Source organism: Salminus brasiliensis, chromosome 17 (genome assembly GCF_030463535.1).
Source record: "Salminus brasiliensis chromosome 17, fSalBra1.hap2, whole genome shotgun sequence".
Lineage (NCBI taxonomy): Eukaryota > Metazoa > Chordata > Actinopteri > Characiformes > Bryconidae > Salminus > Salminus brasiliensis.
Window position 1 is genome coordinate 8,894,102 of NC_132894.1, and position 20,483 is coordinate 8,914,584.

The window sequence follows — 20,483 nt, forward strand, 5'->3', positions numbered from 1 at the left end:
GTGAGGACAAGTACATGCCTCCTCTGATACATGTGAAGTCAGCCACTGCCTCTCTTTTCAGGCAGCCAGTACATTTGGAGGAAAGCGTCATTCTCCAGCTCTGATATATCAGCCAACAGATGCCTGTGCTGGCCGGGGTTACAATGGGAGTGATGAGTGAAGAGAGCATCATCTACCCACCCAGAGAGAGCTTGGCCAGTTGTGCTCTTTCTGGCTCTGGTTCTTGATGGCGAAGCAGCATTGCCCCAGAATTCAGACTTGCGATCCTTGAGTGTTTTCGTGAGTTTAGTAAGTGTCTCAGAGACACAAGGCTCAAAACCTTGTGATTCATCCAAACATGATTCATCAGAAGTTTAGTTTCTGTTATGTATTTGTCCATCTATGGTGAATTTTCACAAGTTTAGAGGCTACAACAGTTCCAAGAAAACAGCAGCAACTCATCTAGAAAGTTACGACAGAACCCAAACAAACATCTAGGAAACTGTAGGTGTTGCTTGCCAGTATTCATGAGTCCACTATTACAAAGAAACTTGACAAAATAGTATTAATTGGAGAGCTTAAAGTAAAACCACTGAAGGGATATGCTTGTCCAGCATTTACCAAAACTGAAATCAATGCTGTCAACTGATTTGTCTTTTTGGAAGACAGGGGTCCCATTACATCTGCCGTAAGATTAACACAGCATTCCACGATAAGAACATCCTACCAGCAGTCAAACATGATGATCTGAGTGACTTGCCATAAGTAATAAAACTGAATTCAGCTGTGTACCAGAAAATCTAATATCCAGCATGACATCCAGCCATCAGCATGATCTGAAGCTTAAGTGCATTTGAATTATGTGGCAAGACGATGATCCGCAAGTCTGAATGGCTCTGAATGGCTCAAAAGAAGCTAAATTAAGGTTTTGAAAAAGGCCTAGATGAAGTGGCGAACTGACAAATATCTACAAGGTTTATTATCTGAACCTAAATACAGTAGTATGGAAAGTGTTATGATTGGAAGTTGGTGCAGCAACTAGCTACAGCCAATGAGAGTGCAAGCCACGGGGTGAGGAGAAAGCCAAGCATTTCTCATCTATATTATTTTCTTTTTAATTTTATTTCTCCTTTTCTGTTTTCGATCAAATGAGCGTACAAGCAACTTGTATCTTATGTCTCTTATAGACATCCATTTAGCAAGAAAACTGATGTGTCTCCTGCATGGCATCGCGTCAGTGAAAGATCTTGTGAGCCTGTGTCACTGATGAGTCGTGTAGTGTGCAAAATGCAACCACTAAAAGCTTCCTCATAACACGATGACAAGTTGTGTAGTGTAAAGGGTCCCAAGATCTGGTGCCTCTGCAAGATGTGTAGCATGAACCTGGCATTAGATACAATGATGTTCAAGGCTGATCTCCAGTCATAGGAAATGTTTGGTTGCAGTTGTTGCTGCTAAATATGGCACACATTTTTCACAACTTTTTTTTTCAGAAACCCATGACACTCATGAAACAAATATGCAAAAATAGAGGAAATAGGCCATAGTATCAGAACTGACAAGTAAAAAACTGCATTTTTGAACAGATCCATTATAATATGAAACCTAGAGTCTCCCGAAAAGAAAACATCAGGTCTGACTGCAACCGTCATGCAAATACTGTGCACTTGTAACTGTAACTAAAATACAAAGGAACACACTAATCTATGTCTATGGTGGTAGGAGTTCAACTGCATACAGAGGTGCCGTCGTCAGTGCATGCAAAGATCTCAGAAACAGAAAGCCCCTCACTGTCTCATCTAGAAGCAAACATTACTGAAGTGTGTGGCATTCACGTCATGGGACTGGATCAATGGCTTCTTCAGCAGATGGAGTGTGTGTATGTGGGCTCAGGAGAGAATGTGTGAAGTTGGTCTATTGTTTCCTACACCTACCCTATTGCTCTGAGCCTTTGTCACCTTCTCAACCTCTTTGTGTAATAATAATCAGAGAAATAATGAATGACGCCTGCAGAATGATGGTGATAAGTAGTTTAACCCTTTATGCTCTAGATTAATTATTCAGTTATCTTGTGGAGTCCCACAGGGTTCTATTTTAGGGCCTATGAAACTGATGCATATAATGTAAGTAATGAAGTGTGGGCTTACATACAGAGTTTAAATGGATTAAGGGGTTAAGTGATTTTGTCCATTGTAGCCCTGCTGGATGCATATCTTACTTTGTACTCATTATGGTCTGAGGTGCCTCCAGTGCAGTGTGTACAAAAGATTAGGACTGCATTGGCACCATGCATAGCCATGGGCTAGAGGGATATAAAGCTGTGGAGTAGTGAAACTGTGTGCTATGAAATAATGGTAGTGCTTCGTCCAGTACTTTTGGAATGAGTTAGGAAATTGGGGATGATAAGGTGGGGTGGTGATCATTCAACACCCTGACCTCACTAATGCTCTAGTTGCTGAATGCAATCAAATTCTCACATGCTCTGAAAGCCCTCCTTGGACAGTAGAGGCAGTTACTCCAACAAAAGCAGGAAAAATTTTATTTCCATCTTATTTGTACACGTTACACGTTGTACACGGTACTGCATATGTCCAGAAGTTTGTAGACACCTGCTTGTTCAATATATATTTTTTCAAAATCAAGGTTAATAATAAGGAGTTTGTCCCTCTCTTCTTGTATGGGAGGGCTACCATTCACTTTCCAGGGCATTAATACACTGTATATGTCAAAGTGTTTGTGGACAGATTCAGGGTGTTAATAAGATGTTTGTTCACCCTTTGCAGCAATAACATCCTCTTCTTGTGTGAGAAGGCCATTTACTAGATGCTCTAGGATTTGAATCATCTGGGTCACAAATGCCACACCAACTCATTCCAATGGTATTAAATGGAGTACCATTAGTCCACCTCTGTATCTTTCCGATGACCTTAGACCCAAGAGTGACTCAAATAACCTGAATAAGCAGGAGTGTCTGGATACTTTTGGACATATAGCATACGATGTACCTCCAGACACTGTGCATTTTATCAGGTGCTTCTACCATACAGGTACACTTTGTCAAATTTACAGTTACCATCTGTAACCCATCTGTTGCTACACAATTGATCAGCACCCTGTACTCCACCACCCATCAATGAAAAAAGGCCACAGAAGAGCCACCACTGACCAGATATTATTTGAGTAGTGGACCAATCTTAGCATTCTTAGCAGCATAATAATGTGCTTTGCATGTCACTGGTGTCACTGCTGGGTTGATAACAGCCAACCAATCAGAATATCCAGCAAACGGTGTCAGAAACTGGTCCCCGATGAGGAATGGCTCTGTACCTCCTACAAGGTCTACCAACAAAGTAGGTGTTTCCATTAAAGTGGCCAGTGTATTCAAAGCAGAAGCAGAACCAGTGGGTTTAGCATGCTGTAGTACAGTATTATCATTTGAATCTGCATCATACTGAGTGTAGATCAAAAGATGAACATTTACTCTGGGCTCTTCTAACGCTGGGCCTAAGTGCAGGTGGGGTCGTGTCTCGGAAGCTGGGGGGCTTTCAGCGTCTCAATCTACACAAAAAAAAGGGCGAAAAAAAAAAAGCAAAGAGACAATGAGAGCACTGGAGAGCGATGAAGTGGACCCTCATTAGGCCTTTAAGAGCTTGTGGATAGATTCTTCACTTACTCCCCACAACACAGGGCATCCCTGACTCACACAGGCATGATCACGTCAGCAGCCTTATACATCATGCAGAAGCAGGCCTCATTAACAGAGATAGGAGAAACCAACCACTGTCTCAGAGGACGACTGAACCAAGAGAATCGTCCGTTGCCATACATGTCTGGGAGTTTAGACATTAGGGCTGAGAAAGTAGGGGACTAAGTAGGCTGTTATTTCTAAGCTCAATAAAATGACTCTGGTTTGGGAGAAGAAGCATGCCTGAAACTCCTTTCTTTTAGCTAGGGGTGTAAAGCAGTGCCATTATCTCTACCTGTAACTGCTTAGTGAGAGTGGTATATACAAACTATACGGGGTGGCATTCCTGCTGGGAATGAATCTTAACCTCCAAGTTCAGGTAGTAAGAACATGAATAAAGGATGATGTGTGAATTCTTTTGTGTACTGGGTGTAGTTTATAAAGAAATATGGTTTAGCTGTGTTCAAATACAAATATGAAACATTCCTTTACAGCATTTAGCAGACGCTTTTATCCAGAGCAACTAACAAAAGTGCTTTGATCCATTCTGGGAATAAATCCTAGCCAGAACAAACTACCCATGAACTCAGACACTGCCAGAAACAAAAGCCAGTGCTGCTACATAAGGAGAAAGAAACACATCATAAGTGCAATACTCAGTTTAATAAATATCTCAGTGCTCGTTTAAGTGTGATATAAAAAGATGAGTCTTCAGTCTGCGTTTGAAGACCATGAGGGACTGTGCTGTGCGGACAGCCAGTGGAAGTTCGTTCCACCACTTGGGTGCCAGGACAGTGAAGAGTCTTAAAGCATGTCTACTTTGCATCCTGAAGGATTGCGGGTCAAGATGGGCTGTACCTTGAAGCTCAAAGGTTTTGACCATAGCCATGAGGTAGGGAGGTCTTAGTGCTGGTTAGTGTTTGGCTTTGTAGGCTAGAGCCAGGGTTTAGAATCTGATGCGATCGCCAGTGAAGGGAACGCAGCAGAGAAACATCCTTTCCTAGATTTTGATCTGGTTGCCATGTGGATCCATCCCTTAATCAGCTCTGCCAGCATATGGTATATATTGAGGACATGAGCTACAGATCAGGCAGAATCAAGAAAGCGGGCAGTGAAGTAGACCGAACACTCTCTGAGTTCATTCCTCCTCTACAACTCCACATCAGTTGTCTGAGGGTTGAAGGTAACTTGTAACTTGAGTTTTACATAAAGATGTTACACTAGAATGACTAGTTTGGACCCTCAGTGAGTTGTGTAACTGAATGTGGCACAGCTGTTTGTTTACTTGCTTTTCTGTAGACAGGAAGTTTAGATTCCGAATCATTTTATTTTACCAGGTGAAATATTCCTTGTATGTTACAGGTACGAGGAATCTTGGTGCACACATTTACTACATAACCTGTTAAGCAGTCTAGACACAAACATAGACTGTTGACAAGTATTTAAACTAGGGGACTAGAGGAAGATAAAAATTGTACACTATAAATGCCAGGCAGAAGTATATAAAATCCACTGGAAAAGTAGCTCAAATAGCATAGGTGAATACATACACTATATTGACAAAAGTATTGGGACACTTGCTCATTCATTGTTTCTTCTGAAATCAAGGGTATTTAAAAAAGAGTTCATTCTGCTTTTGTTGGAGTAACTGTCTCTACTGTACAGGGAAAAGGGCTTTCTGCTAGATTTCGTAGCACTGCTGTAGGGATTTGTTTGCATTCAGTGACTAAAGCGTTGGTCAGGATATTGGATGATCACCACTCCACCTCATCCATCCCCCAACTCCCCAAATCAACCAAAAAGTATTGGATGGAGCACCATTGTTTCAGAAAACACAGCTCTGCACTGCAGCTCAATGCTGGGGGGCTTTATACCTTTTTAGCCAACAGGTTCATGTTTCTCTGCTTGAGAGAGACTTATTCTATTGGCGAAGCTTTTCTACAGGGACTAGAAAAATGTCTGTGTCTTTGTGTGTGCATTTGCACATCTGTGTCTGCAATGGGTTCAACTGAAAGTAGCTTGAAGGCATTCATTAGAAGAGGTGTCCACAGACATTTGGACATATAGTGTAAGAAAATAAAACTACTGTTATTTGCAGTTTGGCGTTTACACTGTAGTTGTCAGTGACCTCCGACAGACAAAGCAGTGGTAGTCCTGACTTGATCATGTGACAATCCTCTGAATTTAGAGGCTGAGGAGAACCACACTGAACACACTAATAAAGCAACCTTTCATTAAAGGTATCATCTGCACTTGCAAACTCTGGCCAGATGGTTTTTATTTTTTTTAAAATTATTATTATTAGACAGTGTAGACCAGTACTTACTGCCTCTTTGCCAATTTATTATATTCATATAATTTATATACATGTACATCTTTACATTTTTTCTTTTTGTTTGTATATATATATATATATATATATATATATATATATATATATATATATATATATATATATGAATTATTCAAATAAAAATGATTAGAAATTATTATACATATATATTTATAGTAATAATGATATGGCTTTGTTGTCAATATACATGTACAGTACAACAAAATTATTCGTATTGTCCTTCTCAGCTTTAGAAAACTGGGGTTAAAGGGCAGGGTCAGACGTCCTACAGCACTTCAAGAGCAGAGAGTGTAGCAGCTTAGCAAACCTGGGTATTGAACCCACAACCTTGTGATCATTAACCGAACACTCTAAATACAAAGGGTACATGTTTATACCTGGTACTGGTGTTTAACAGCTAGAGGAGCACATTTCGAGGCCTAGCCCCTGAACCATATTTAATACAGACTCATTTAAATTATTCATGTAATTCACTGCTAAATATCTCAGATTTTTGTTTCTCCTCCTTAAACATAAATAATTGAGTTTCTCAACCCGCTTCCCCACAAGTGAATTATGGAAAGCCTATCGCTGCATTTTTATGCATATCCTTTTATTGTTACCATCATCATGAAGAAGAAAGCAAAGGTGAAATCCATAACAATCCAGTTATTGAATAAAGCAACTGAGTAACTGAATTATGGTGTATGAGAAAAGACATTCAGACATTCAGCACAGCAAGTTTTAATCAAACTATATCTTTATAGCAACACAGTGATCTGAACAAGGCTCAACCAAAATCCTTACAAAAATATGCTCAGTATTTTACACAGTTCACTTCTCAGTCCGTTCAAGCGGACCCGTCCTACTTGCTGTCCTTCTGGTTAGTGAGGTGTTTGCGCAGGACACCCCAGAGGCTGCGCTTGGGTCTGCTGGTGGCTGCCTGAGTGGTCCTGGGAGGTAAAGATGACCCGGAACGTCCACAGGTCTCCCAGCTGTTGTTTCCTTTGGCTATGGATTGCTTCTTGGGGGCATTTGCGTACACATGGATGGGGAGGGTCCTGCCTGAGGAATTTGTCCTGGTCTCCAGGTTTGGGTTCCTCAGTGGCGCGTTCTCCTCTTCCCTGGCCCAGCGGCGGTGTCCCGCCTGGAGGAAGAGCTCCTCTTCATTTGCCATCTGAGGACTCTGGCTGAGGGTGACGAAGCCGTACGGGGTGGTGACTTTGGGCAGGTGTGGCAGGGAGAGAGCAGCCCTGGTGGTGGGATCGTGGCAGTGCTCGCCCTCCATCAGTGGGCAAGGGATGGAGCTCTCCCGCCGCAGAGACATTCGCTTGAGGCTTTCGGGGTCTGAGACGCAACGGTGGGCCTTACGCCCCAGCGCGGGAGACGAGCCGAAAGGCGAAGACGAGGATGATGAAGAAAGTGAAGAGGATGGTGAAGAAAGATGGGGTGACCCGGACAGGTCTTCGTTGCTCGCTCTGTCTCTGCACCTGTAGGGGTCCTCCACCGCCAGCCTGGGGATGGTGAACTGAGGGATGCTGTCTGGAGTCACCACGTTGCCCCGCAGGCTGTCCCGGCTCGCGCGGCCCTCCGAGCCCACAGAGCACGAGAACGCGCCGGACGCAGTCCAGGCAAGCGCGCGCAAACCCGCCGCGCTGTGACGGCGCGCGCCCTCGACGGAGCGCCTGAGCGGAGAGCAGCCGGTGCTGATGGTGCGCGAGACGGGCTTGTTCATGGTTCGTCAACGGGTCAGTGATGATGAGGAGCTAATGAAGGAGGCACGCGAGGACCCTGTGTTTTATCCCCGCTCCTCCACGACCCTCCACTCTCCCGCTTACGCACGCGTGACGAGCTGGTGGGCGCACGCCTCGGCGGAAGCCCGGACCAAGTGTGGCTCTCGTGCCGGACCATGGAGTTCAGGAGCTGCTTTAACTGAACCCTCTCAATTAACATGATTCACACAGCTTCCTTTCAAACACACACACACACACACACACACACACACACACACACACACCAGCTGCCTATTTAATGAAGAAAACAACAAACAGATAAACAAACACATTACATTACAAGTGTCCTTGTTGCTGTTTTTATTATTATTATTTATTATTTATTTATTTATTATTTCCTTGCCTGTTTAATTGATTTCAGCTGTTTGATATCAGGTCTAAATGTTTACTATCACTGTCATTATTAGTTTTAGCTGACTATATGAGGCGAGTCAGACAGGCAGTGGTGGCTCAGCGGTTAGAGCGCCGGGATATCGATAACAGGGTTGTGGGTTCGATTCCCGGTCTCGGCAAGCTGCCGCTGTTGAGTCCTTGAGCAAGGCCCTTTACCCTCTCTGCTCCCCGGACTCCCCGGGCGCTGGAGTTGGCTGCCCACCGCTCTGGGTGTGTGTGTACTCACTGCCCCTAACACATGTGTGTGTGTGTGTGTGAGTGTGTGTTCACTACCAGATGGGTTAAATGCGGAGGACACATTTCGCTGTACAGTCCACGCTGTACAGTGACAAATACGTGCACCTTTACAGTTACACACTATATTACACAGGACTGGACTGTGCCATATGCTGAATTGCAGCCCCCCAAGGACCGGAGTTGCAGGTACACACCACACTACCATCCATCTGAGGCAGAGGCGTCATTAGACCCAGACCCAATTTAAGAGGAAGTCAGCCATGCCACAGACAAGGTAGTGACAGCTCATAGCTACATGTTTTAGTTGAGGCCACTTATAACCATATAACCCACCAAACATTCATATTAGACCACTGAGGTAAAGGCATCATCTATTAACATGTACGCATAGGCTTGATCCTGAAACCTGATCATAATTTCACATCACAATACATAACAAAACATACAGTTATAATAATCATGATCATAATTATAATTAACTAATCAGCCACAAGCCGCAAGTACAGCTGTGCCTCTCTAAATGCTGTGGGTGTCTCACTACAACCAATGGGCTAGAGACGCCACCGATCAGAGGTGGTAAACTCTGGCGCTGGTGGGCTGCAGCGCAGCACAGTAGGGAAAAAACACTGCTCAAAGACCCCGACTGACCTCATTAGTTAATTACCAGGTTCAGTAAGCATGTTCAGTGAAGACTTCTGTATACCGTACCCTCCAAAGAGTGAAACTGCCCACCTAAACACAGAGTCAACCAATCTGAGTTTCAGCACGCAGACTAGTTCCATTTTTCACTTCCATGATCACATTACACATACATTTACATACACTTTACGGACAAAAGTATTGGGACGCCTGCTCATTCCTTGTTTCTTCTGAAAGCCAGGGTATTAAAAAACAATGAACACAGAGTTTATTCACCGCTGTGGGTTTTACTAATTGGACTACAAAAAGCTTAAAAAAAAAAAACCCAGAACCCAGTAGATTTGTAAGTCATATATTTAAATGACTTTTTGGGCACTCTATGGGACTGTATTATACAGTTTCAGCACATTGAGATGCCTGTAGCTGTAATAGTCCATTAGTGTGCTCCTTCACTAAATACTACATAGGTCGTTCTAAGTAGAACACTACCTAGGCAAGGTAGTAGTGAGAAAGACATGTTGCAGAAGAAATGCTGCCTACTCCTGAGGCAGGAAGGCATCCAGTCGTGTCTGGATCGACTCTGAGACTTTTATCAAGCCATCAAGGCATCAAGCCAGCTAGCTACTTCTAGTTTCAGACACAGCCGACATAGCCTCAGGGTCCAGTTCCTTCTAGTGTCCTCTGGAAACAACATGTAAAGCATGCTATGTATATAAAACATATCTTAGAATACTGTGATATTGCCAGGGGCGCGGTATGAGGGGACAGTTAGTATCATAGGGCCCAAAACCCCTGGCAGTGCCCCTGCATATCGCACACCTCTATAAGATGCACTATAAGGCTCTATGAGGCCACACTAACGAACCCATTGCTCATTTAGTGCGGTTCGTTAGAAATCGGACCTAGACCGGACCTAGAGCCTGGGCAGGTGGGTGTCGTTTCTCCATGGTGAGTGTCTGTGCAGACCTGCCCTCCTTTCTGTGCTTCAACGCCTTCTGTCTGACACATTTCCTTAGCGGGGCTGTGTCCCAAACCACACACTACCACACTACGCCACACTACACAGTGTTTCTAAACTAGCCACCATTAGAACTGCATCCATTAGTGTAGTTCTCTCAGTAAAGTGATGTGGATGCAGCCACACTAACGTTACATTGTACAGGTTTAAGGGTCCAGCAGTTAGATTTGAAGGTTTTACTAAACGACCCTAATTGGCTGGACACACACTGGCCTTATGCAGACCCCTACTACGCCTTCCTTTCTTACTTGGTCCGGACCAAGGGGACCGAACTACAGGTCTAAACCCCTGCTTACACTTGTCGTAAAGCTCTCCTGAAATATGATTGGCTTATGTGATTAATTAGCAGCAGAGGTGCGCAAAGCCGGCTCTGATTGGCTGAGGGCCTGACCCGTTGGTAAGTGGATGTGACTGATTGGTAAAAGCGCCACTGTTTGTGATTGGGTGAACGCCAGCGACTTAACGCTACATGAGGGAGCCGGAGCCGCACCTGCGGGAGTGTGTGGAGGCAGAGAGTCCACAGTGGCGCCATGACCTCCCAGTGTAGCAACATTGAACCTGAGAGCGGTGAGGGTCAACAGGTAAGTCTGCTCACCTGCAGTGCTGTGCGTTTGTTTGCTAGTCAGCCGGTCGGTTCGTAACCGGTTAATTTGCAGGAGTAGCAGCTGGTGCTGGTTAGTGTGGAGTCTCAGCTCCAGCTGCGGATCCTTCTTGCTTAAGCGTGCGAGCGGCTGTAGCTTAGTGAGTGTGCAGGACGTGAGCAGCTGGTTGGGCCTGAACTGCGGCTTGTTCTTGTTCTTTCAGCAGCGGGGAGCTGTTTCGAAGAGCGGCGGTATTCTTGCATCCGTCTTCTGTCGAATTTCACAGTTTTGGCCAGTCAGCTTTGTGGTGAGTTGGCTTTGGTTTAGACCTGTAGCCACATCGCCTGTGATGAAGAAAATACAGCTGAACTGACTTCTGTCTAGACCTCCTCCATTAGGCTTAATCACGCTGTTCTTTGGGGAAAAGCTGGTATAGTTGCTCAGGTTTGAGCTGCTGGGGTTTCAAATGTATTCTGGTTCACCTGTTCAGGTTTCCTGAGGTTCTAAAAGCAGACAAACTCAAAGTGCAATGCAAGTTATCAAACATTATTAATAATAATAATAATAATAATAATAATAATAAAAAATTATGTATGCATGCATGCAAAACCATTCCCAGGCTCCATTTGCAGGACCAGGGGCTGGGTTCACAATTGGGAATTTTATTAGCATCCACAACAATAAAAAAGTATAATAATAATAATATTATTATTATTATTATTATTATTATTATTATTATTATTATTAATTTATTATATCATACTTTTTTTTTTATTGTTGATGCTAATAACAAAATTCCCAATTGTGAACCCAGCCCCTGCTCCTGCAAATGGAGCCTGGGAATGGTTTTGCATGCATGCATACATAATTTATTATTATTATTATTATTATTATTATTATTATTATTATTATTATGTATGCATGCAAAACCATTCCCAGGATCGATGTGCTGGACCAGGGGCTAGGTTCACAATTGTTTTTCACATGGAGCCTGGGAATGTTTGGATGGATGGATGGATGGATGGATGGATGGATGGATGGATGGATGGATGGATGTTATCTATCTCTTGGTGCATAGTCATGTGGTTCTTAATCTTGCATCTGATTTTCTTAAATTTTTACAAAGATTATTTTAAAGCCGTTGATCTTAATTTCCTCACTTGGTAAGTTTAACTAGCAAGCCCCTAAAATGATTAGCTTAAATAGTTGAATTACTAAAATGCATATCTTCCACAGGCTGTACAGTGAATACACTGACATTTAAGAATCCACTTGCTTGCACTTACTAAATGTTTGAATGCTTTGATTGGATTACTGTCTCACTGCATGGGTGTAACTATGATCCTTATGACTGAACTTGTATGTACTTCTCTTAAACACTGATTCTTTCATAAGAATGGTGCAAAGCAGACAATCTCTGCTTCTGTGAAATCTCTTGGTAGTTGACTAGAGTAAGCTCAGTGTTTAGGTAATGCAGATTAAATGGTATTTATCAGTGAATGTCAAATGTGTCAAGTGTTTAACAGGTGGTTGATGGCTGCTTTTAGGTGCGTGGTGTACGTGGCTTGTGGTGGCTGTTTGGGTTCTCCTCTCGCAGAAAGGCTCTACTCTCTAATGCAGAGGCAGGAAGTTCACCGGCCACAAGGCAGTGCAGGACGGGCCGAAAACGCCTTCGGTGGGCTTCACGCTTGCTGCTGGCGATCCTGCCCCGCCGAGTCCAGGGGCTGCTGGGCTACCCTGTTTGCACCAGTATTGGCTGTGCTGTGTCACCAGGTCTGTTCTCTATGTGCTAATGCTACTGGGGTGTTCAGCAAAATGTGCAATTGACTGTCTTGGCTGAGCAGTTGTCATGTAGTTTTGCAAGTCTTTACCATACGTGTGATTTATTACATTTGGTTTTGGTCTTTTTATCTGTTCCTCTTAGAGGTGCGCTGCTCTCCCACTAAACCCTGTGGGAAAGGCAGCAAGAGGAAGCAGGATGACCTAGATGAGGAGGATGAGCCAGAGCAGCAGTCTTGGGTGGAGGCCCTCACCCAGGAGCTGACCGATGAGGACCATGCTGGTGATCCAGACTATGAAGTAAGCAGACATGTAACTTTTAGCTGCCCATTTGTTCTGAAGCTGATGTGCTGCTAGTATTTACCCCAAAGTAGTGTTTAACAGGAAGCTGACTTGAGGGAATGGTTCACTCAAAGGATTCTCCTTGGACAAAACATGGCTGCTTGATTAGCCAGGCCATGTTTGATGCTGGTTTCCAGGATCCTGCAGTCAGTGGTAAATCACCACTGTGAATTTGGTTCAGGCTTTGCCTTAATCAATAACCCTTAACTTGGCTTACCCACTAATTTTATGGGTTAACTTTTCAATTGGGTGGTGGTGGTCTTTGGTAGACTGATGTGGGTTTTGCATATTTAATGTGACTACTTGATTGAGACTGTTTAGCCAATCATGCCAGGTCTGTTAACATATTTGCTCATTTTGACATGACTGGTGGGCACTGCTTTTCTGTTCTGTGCCATTGTGATTGTGCCCAGTTATCATGACAAGTACTTTAGTAGTTGGTCCTGGAAACTTTAGTTTGGGTTGCTTGTCTGCCTTGTCTTTGCAGCCCAGCGCTGTTGAGACAGACAGTGAGGAGTACAGGTCACACAATGACACGGAAAGTGATATTGAAGTGGAGAAGGGGGTTGTTGTGATCCAAGATTTGGAGACGGTAAGGTTGCTCAGCTTTCTCCTTTTCTTCATAACTTGAAGGCCTCAAGTACAGTAAAAAGGTTTTGAAGGTATTCTGCTTTACCATGTCTCAGTTGGGTTGTGTGCATGGGGCATGGCAACTCAACCAGTTGAATCATCTTTCCTAATGTGTTTTAATGGCAGGGAGTTCATCATGAGGCATAGTGATGGCAGAGTGGCATGTTGGGTATGTTTGACAGTACAGTGAAGCTTGTATTGTCTATTTTTTTTAAACACATGTTTACTGGCTGTTTCTGCTCCTAGGTGTTGCGGGAGACTTCTGACTTGCCGGTTCCCTTTTGTTTGTCATTTTCAATGTATTGCTGTTCTAAAATAAAACTTTCTAATAAAGCTGCCTCACTTATTGAAGCTGGCTGATGCACAAGTTCACCAGCAGGTGGCACACTTGCTCCTATTAAATGGATGTATTCAAGAATACAGGTTTTAGTGGTGATGGATTTGATGGGAATCGCCTTCACTCATTCTTTGTTTTAGCCTTCATTACATGAACTAGTCTCAAGTGGGTTTGTGCGGCTTCAGGATGAACAGGCCATCATGGTTAAGCTTTAACTCTCTTTTACAGCAAAGTTGTAATTATGCATAATTAAAAATGGCTCAGGCTTGGATTAAGTATTCTAACTAATTTTAATACACATTGTCCTGTTCCCTGTATGGGTGCTACTTGCTTTTGTGGGCCAGAGGACAGGCATGTCCTGCATTTGGAGTATAAGTTGTACACCACATGAATGTATTCAGTGTCCTTAAGATTCAATACATTCAAACCCAGTGACAGTCAGCAATACATAATACTTGAATGCCATTTTCTTGGGTTAAATATTAATTGGTCTCATTAACTATTACCTGCTGTGTAAAGTCAGATGTTGCAAGGAGATGGAAATTTGTGTAGCAGGCCTGTCCATGGGTGTAGCTATACTGGTCCCTGCTTTCTGGTATAACAAGATACTTAAGGGTTTAGATTAGAGATTTCACAAACATGGTTTGAAGTCGTTTTATTGCAGCACCTCATGTCTTGACAATCACCCTAACCACACTGGATCACCATTTTGTAATGGTAAAGTCCAAACCTTAACCCAATAGAAGCGTGGTAGGACCTAAAATGAGCAAGTGGTGCAATGAAGCCCACAATCCTCTCGGGATTGGATTACTGGAGCTTGGCATGTGCTCAGGAGCTTCAACTGAATCAATGGGTAGCCAAAACTCTGTAGCGAGGCTAGGGCGTTGTTTCAACATGGAACAGATTCTTTACCGGTTCGATTTAAACAGTACAACGAGCCGATTTCAGGAGCAGCCTGTGAAAACATTTTCCCCCATGATGCCTAACCTGTAAAACTAAGTGGATGATTTGCAGCCCTAAAAAGTAAGCAGTTTGTCATGAGTTTTTGATTTAAATAACCTACTCTGAGTCAAAGGTGTTATTTGAGCACATTTTAGCCTGCAAAACCACAAAGCTGATGTTCAAAGGCCAGAACCTTAAAACCTACCGTTTTAGACATTCCATAAACTGAGATTTAGCAACAAAGTGTGAACTGACTCCGGAACCGAGCACGTGATCTGATTGGCGTTGGTGTGGTGCAACAGAACACCACTACCGCCCAGTGAGCTACCACACCATGTGGGAGACTGGGGTTCAATTCCTGGTCTGGGTGACTATGCTGCGCTACACCAAAAAGAGTCCTTGGGCAAGACTCCTAACACTACACTGACCCACCTCTGTAATTAGAGTACCCTTGTAAGTCGCTCTGAATAAGAGTCAGCTAAATGTCGAAAATGTTTGGATCAGAGATTTGAATATTTTAAACTTCTACGACCAATAACGTTTTGCCTGGGCCAGTGAAGACAAGGCAAAGGACTAATGAACAAAAGCTTTTATTAAAAATGAGCAATTAAAACAAGATCACAAAACCAGTGTGTACTAGAGCCACACAAACTGAACAGCACTAAACCACACTTCCAAATTGTACTTGGCCTCAAAATAAATGAAGCAAGCCAACTACTCCAAGATTCCCTGTTTAAACAAACAAATTAATCCCCACACCATCCTAGGGAACTAAAGGGAGCCCAATCCTAATACCTGTTTGAAACTCCAGGTGGCAACAGATCAAAGCCTCTTCTGTAAAAAAAAAAAAACCCAAACAAACAAAACAAAACCCCCACAAAAACAGTTGGCCTGGACTTCCTAAACATAAACACACACATTCTCATTAAATATATATATATATATAAAAAAAGAGAAGTTGGCAGTATATTTGTAAGTTACCCAAATGAAACAAAGCAAAATACCAAAAAGCAAAGTACCTTCCTAACAGAGGTCTAAAGGCTATGAAAAAGTTTAGGAAGTTGGTAAAATCTGGACTCAACAAGCTCAACCAATGAGAACTTAGCAGCCTGTAAAACAGCCATCTTGACCCTGCCTTTAAAGCTTAAACTCCTCAAATTTCTCCTGCCAGGATTTTCATTGGTCAGTAGTTCTCATGTGATTCACGTGGGTAAGTGGGTAAACCTGTGGAAGGAGAGCCAGAAAAGAAAAAAGGTCAGACAGACACAAATGCAGAATCTATGGCTGTGTTCACATTACCAGGCTGAAGTGACTCAAATCAGATTGTTTTGTTTTATTGTGACACAGATTTTTTTTTTTTTCAGTCCGATTTGAGTCACTTTCATGTGTGGTCTTAGATCGGATACGTATTCGATTTGTGGGCATGCGACATGAATGTATATGGTCTGATAGGATTTCATGCACCTCTTTGCTTGTTACAGACACTTGGTACTGTTGGTGATAGAGGCCAAAGCCCTTAAAGGAAGGTCTGTTCACTCTGTGGTCATCTTTGCAACACTGCTGGTTAGTTATTTCCAGTCACACAAGTAGATCCGGATCTTCTGTGAAGGTCGTATTTGTGCAGGAGTCGATGCACAGTACACAGCACAGGTTCTTCAATTGGGAAGTGTTGAGGAACCTCTTAACCTGTTAACCTTCAAAAAAGGTTTTTAGAAGAAAAGGTTCCTTGAAGGTTCCTCCACAACGATCTTCAAGGATCTTATTCTTTTAACAGTGTAGGGCAGTGCACCATCACTCCAGTGTCTGCTGAATCTTCCTGAAGGTCTTCTGCCGTGAGACGAAGGGTTTTGATTTGCTGTTCTAATAAGATCGCTTTGCTCTTTGGAGATCAGTTTATCTTCTCCTCATTTAACTAACTTACAGTAAGAGAAATGATGACCAGACCTATGCTGCATGAGTCTTAATTGTGTTGAATTTAGCTGTGTTTTCTCCCCAAGCCTGGCAGCCTCATTTTGTATGACTGCTTGTGTAGTCCAGGTGCACAGAAAACTGCATAGCAACTACAGCAATTGCCTCCCACATACCATTAGGTGCATTTGCTTCTACCCATGTGTTCTCAGACCACTCACTTACCTTCCATTATGAGCAGGAACATCCTACATCCTGCTCTGAAGCACTGCATGCATGGCACAGTGAATAGGATTGTGAGTGGTGGTCACATGAGCCTCATAAGGACCCTCCACCTATGTGGGACATTGCACCACCTCTTACCCTGTTGGCACCTATGTTCACTTGTCTTCCGGTTAGCACTCATCAGAAGCAGTTTGTTTGATGACCCTCTTGAAAACACCTGGTCAGTAAAGTTGACAGAACCTAAGTGCTCCCATATAAGGGTGTCATGATGATTCAGCTCATGAACAGAGTGGAGTGGATTTTGTTTGTGGTGTTTGCCCAGGATTTGGGTTTGACCTTGGGTGGTAAAAGATCGAAAACGGAATGGATTAAAATGAGGTTGCTTTAGGAGGCTTTGGTAGGAGGAAGAGAGTGGAGCGGGGAGCGGGGAGCGGGTGGGGGGGGGGTAGTGCCTCAAAGCGTGGATTGGATCGGATCTGTGCTCTGCTGGGAATTTCAGTCTGTCTGGCTTTTTGAAGAGAAGACAGTTGAGTGTAAGGAGAAGTCTGTTTTTTATTGGGCCTCAAAATAGCATGCCAGCACAGCAGCAGCACCCATTCTCCTCTCACACACGCTTTTTAATGTTGACGAGGCCTTGAAGGACGCAGCTGGATATGCATACTGAGCCAATGTAGCAGTGACACGCATTTAGCGTGCCTCCGGCTCTCGCTGCAGTGCTGTATTCTGGGGTTTGCCCAATATGCAGTATTGCAAGGTTATGATCCAGATGCTGGAGTTAGAGCACGTTCAGCCAGAGTGACAAAAACATCCTTAAAATCAGAAATCGTAGAGTTCTTATAAGAAGAGTAGAGTAGAGTAGAGAACTCGTAGAGTTCTTATAACACTGGAGAGGCATTTGATGGGCGTTCTGAGACGGGATCTTTTGGACAGCAACAGCATTGTAAAGCCCATAAAAGATTTGATTGTTCTACCATGAAAGGCCATGGTGCTAAATATACATAATGAATAATGTGTACTGTGTGTAATGTGTGTGTGTGTGTGTGTATATATATATATATATATATATATATATATATATATATATATGTATTATATATATATATATATATATATATGTATATGTGTGTGTTTGTATGTAGGTCCTGTAGAGAAGTATTGCCAATACAAAAGGATTCTCTGGAGCAAATAAACATGAACCTATTGAGTTAATGGGCTAGAGAGGTATAAAGCCCACCCAGCATTAATCTACAGAGCAGTAGAAATGTGTTCTCTGGAATGATGGTGCACCATCCAACATGAGATGGGGTGATGATCATTCTACATCCTGACCTCACTAACGCTCTTCCCCGGACAGTAGAGACAGTTCCTCCAACAAAAACTGCTTTACAGTTTTCTACATGCAAGCTATAACTGCTATATACTAGAGCAGGGATGCTCAATCCTGGTTCTGGAGATCTAGCACCCTGAAGAGTTCAGATCCAACACAGCTGACTCTAATGTTCAGTTGCTCATGAAGGCCTTCATTATCTGGATCAGGTGTGTTAGATTTGGGGTGGAGCTAAACTCTGCAGAGTGGTAGAGCTCCAGGACCAGGATTGAGCAGCCCTGCACTGGAGTAATATTATAAGGCTATAATATTAGCCTTATAATAAGACTAATATTATATAATATGCCATTATATTTTATATAATATTGTTTCATATAATATACCATTTTATATATTATAATATTATATAATATGCCATATATAATGTATAAAATACGCTTGCTATTAAGTTAAAAGGTTAGTTGGGGGTCATTGGCAGTAGGAGAGTTTAAGAAGCTGATGTTTTCAGAATTTCCTGACATGACGTCAACTATAAAACATACAACGTAGATTGGATTTTTGTTTGTGCACCAGCTTTTTCGTGCTTTTCCATTGTGTTAGATGTAATTGTGGTGTAGCGTGGTGTGCTTGCTCAGAAAGCGAATGGACAGACTGAGGGGAGAGCAGTTTCGCTCTCCAATATGCTTCACTATCAGTGGGAAAATGCAACAGCAAAGAGAGACGTCCAGGTGTAAGATGTATTTTTCTCTAATAGAAGTAAATGGAATTTTATATATTTAACAACACCAGCTTCTTAAATAAGCCTGTTTTTTTGTTGAGGTTGATAGCCTTATAATATTACTCCAGTGCACAGGAGTTATAGCTTGCATGTGGCAATATTTCATATTTTGACAATTTTTATTTTTGCCTTTATTTCTGTTGTGGTGAAATCCAGCTTAAAGTTCCCCAGACGGGCATGACTCAGAATGACAACACAACTGCAGTGGCATAGAGAACAAAGCTGCACCCTGCACTGAGATTGCTAATCTGCCAAACCCTGCTGTATTTCCTTTCTTTTCTCCATCATCTGCTGATGTTGCTAATCCTTCACTTTTCTAGGTACAAGTATTTCTAAGTACAATTTGGTAGAAGAGCTTTTGGTCAGAGCACATGCCGACGGTTCATGCTGACTGCACATTGACAGTACTCTGCTACCTAGAGATGAAAAATTCAGGTCCAGAAAGTAAAAAAAAAAATCCCCAGGATTTTGTTCCGACTGCCTGCCGTTCCTTTTGTCTCTATCTAGACAAGATGCTGTAAATGCAGAGTGCCTGGCTGATTTTGAATAACATACTCCAAGCTGTTTTCAAGAGTATGCCTAACATTTTATGAGATGAATTTTGAATGGGACGCTGCTTTGATGTTTGGAAGGATGGGGAGCAGAGCGTGTGATGCCGTCAATAACATAGATTTTCCATGAGGATGTTCTCAAGCTCCTTTTTAATATATACGCTGAAGGAGGTGAGGTGATGCAGAGAGACTCTAGTGTAATGCGTCTGTCCTCGACCTAACCTCAGCAGAGGGTGAAGAAAGAGGTGTAGGAGAGGCGTATGATACACCTCCTGTCACTTGGCTCGGGCCACTAAATCTCTCTGCACATTTTGGCACAGGCCCTCTGTTACCGTGCAGGAACGACCGCAGGTGTCCCACCTCATCAGGGCACACTGACCTGGATGGTTTTGAGCGTGAGATTATTTCATCATTTTTTTTGAAGTGCAGGCTCCTCTCTCTCTCGCTCTCGCTCTCGCTCTCTCATCCTGCTTTGTCCCTTAAAGTCTTAACCACTTGAGGAGAGACAGAGAAATAGTCTTTTCTATGCTTTTGTGTATTTATCAGATCATATTTATCAGACCACATATATCAGATCATATTTATCAGACCATATATATCAGATCATATTTATCAGATCATGTTTATACTTGCTGATTCCTTCGTCATTAAGGAATAATATAAACATGGTTTATACAACTTATTGTTTCCTGTAAAGTTAACAGTTATAACTCCATGCAGTCTGTCTGTTTAATCTGAACTGATGTTTCTTTTCGAAACCCACTTTTTAAAAACCCTACGTTTTCACAAAGCTTCTGATGCTCTATATGGACAAAAGTATTGGGACACACCTCCAATTTCTAAGATCAGGGTAAGGTCTAGAAATGCGAAAACAAAGTCGGATGAAAAATGTGAAAATAACACAGTGAAAAATGTCATTATGTGTGAGGTTTCTCAGTTGAAGATGATGTGTTGGGAGCACAGGAAACATTAAAATCCTAAATAGGGAGTCCTTAATGGCCAGATTT

The 20,483-nt window shown here is 42.8% G+C and overlaps 1 protein-coding gene across 1 annotated transcript; it reads left to right on the top strand.

The window, feature by feature from the left end:
• Window positions 1-10,606: 10,606 nt before the first annotated feature.
• On the top strand, window positions 10,607-19,138 carry org (oogenesis-related gene). The gene is made up of 6 exons (XM_072661114.1): window positions 10,607-10,657; window positions 10,884-10,964; window positions 12,205-12,430; window positions 12,582-12,736; window positions 13,266-13,370; window positions 19,082-19,138. The coding sequence occupies exons 1-6, from the start codon at window positions 10,607-10,609 to the stop codon at window positions 19,136-19,138; spliced, it is 675 nt and encodes a 224-aa protein (XP_072517215.1).
• The last annotated feature ends 1,345 nt before the right edge of the window (window positions 19,139-20,483 follow it).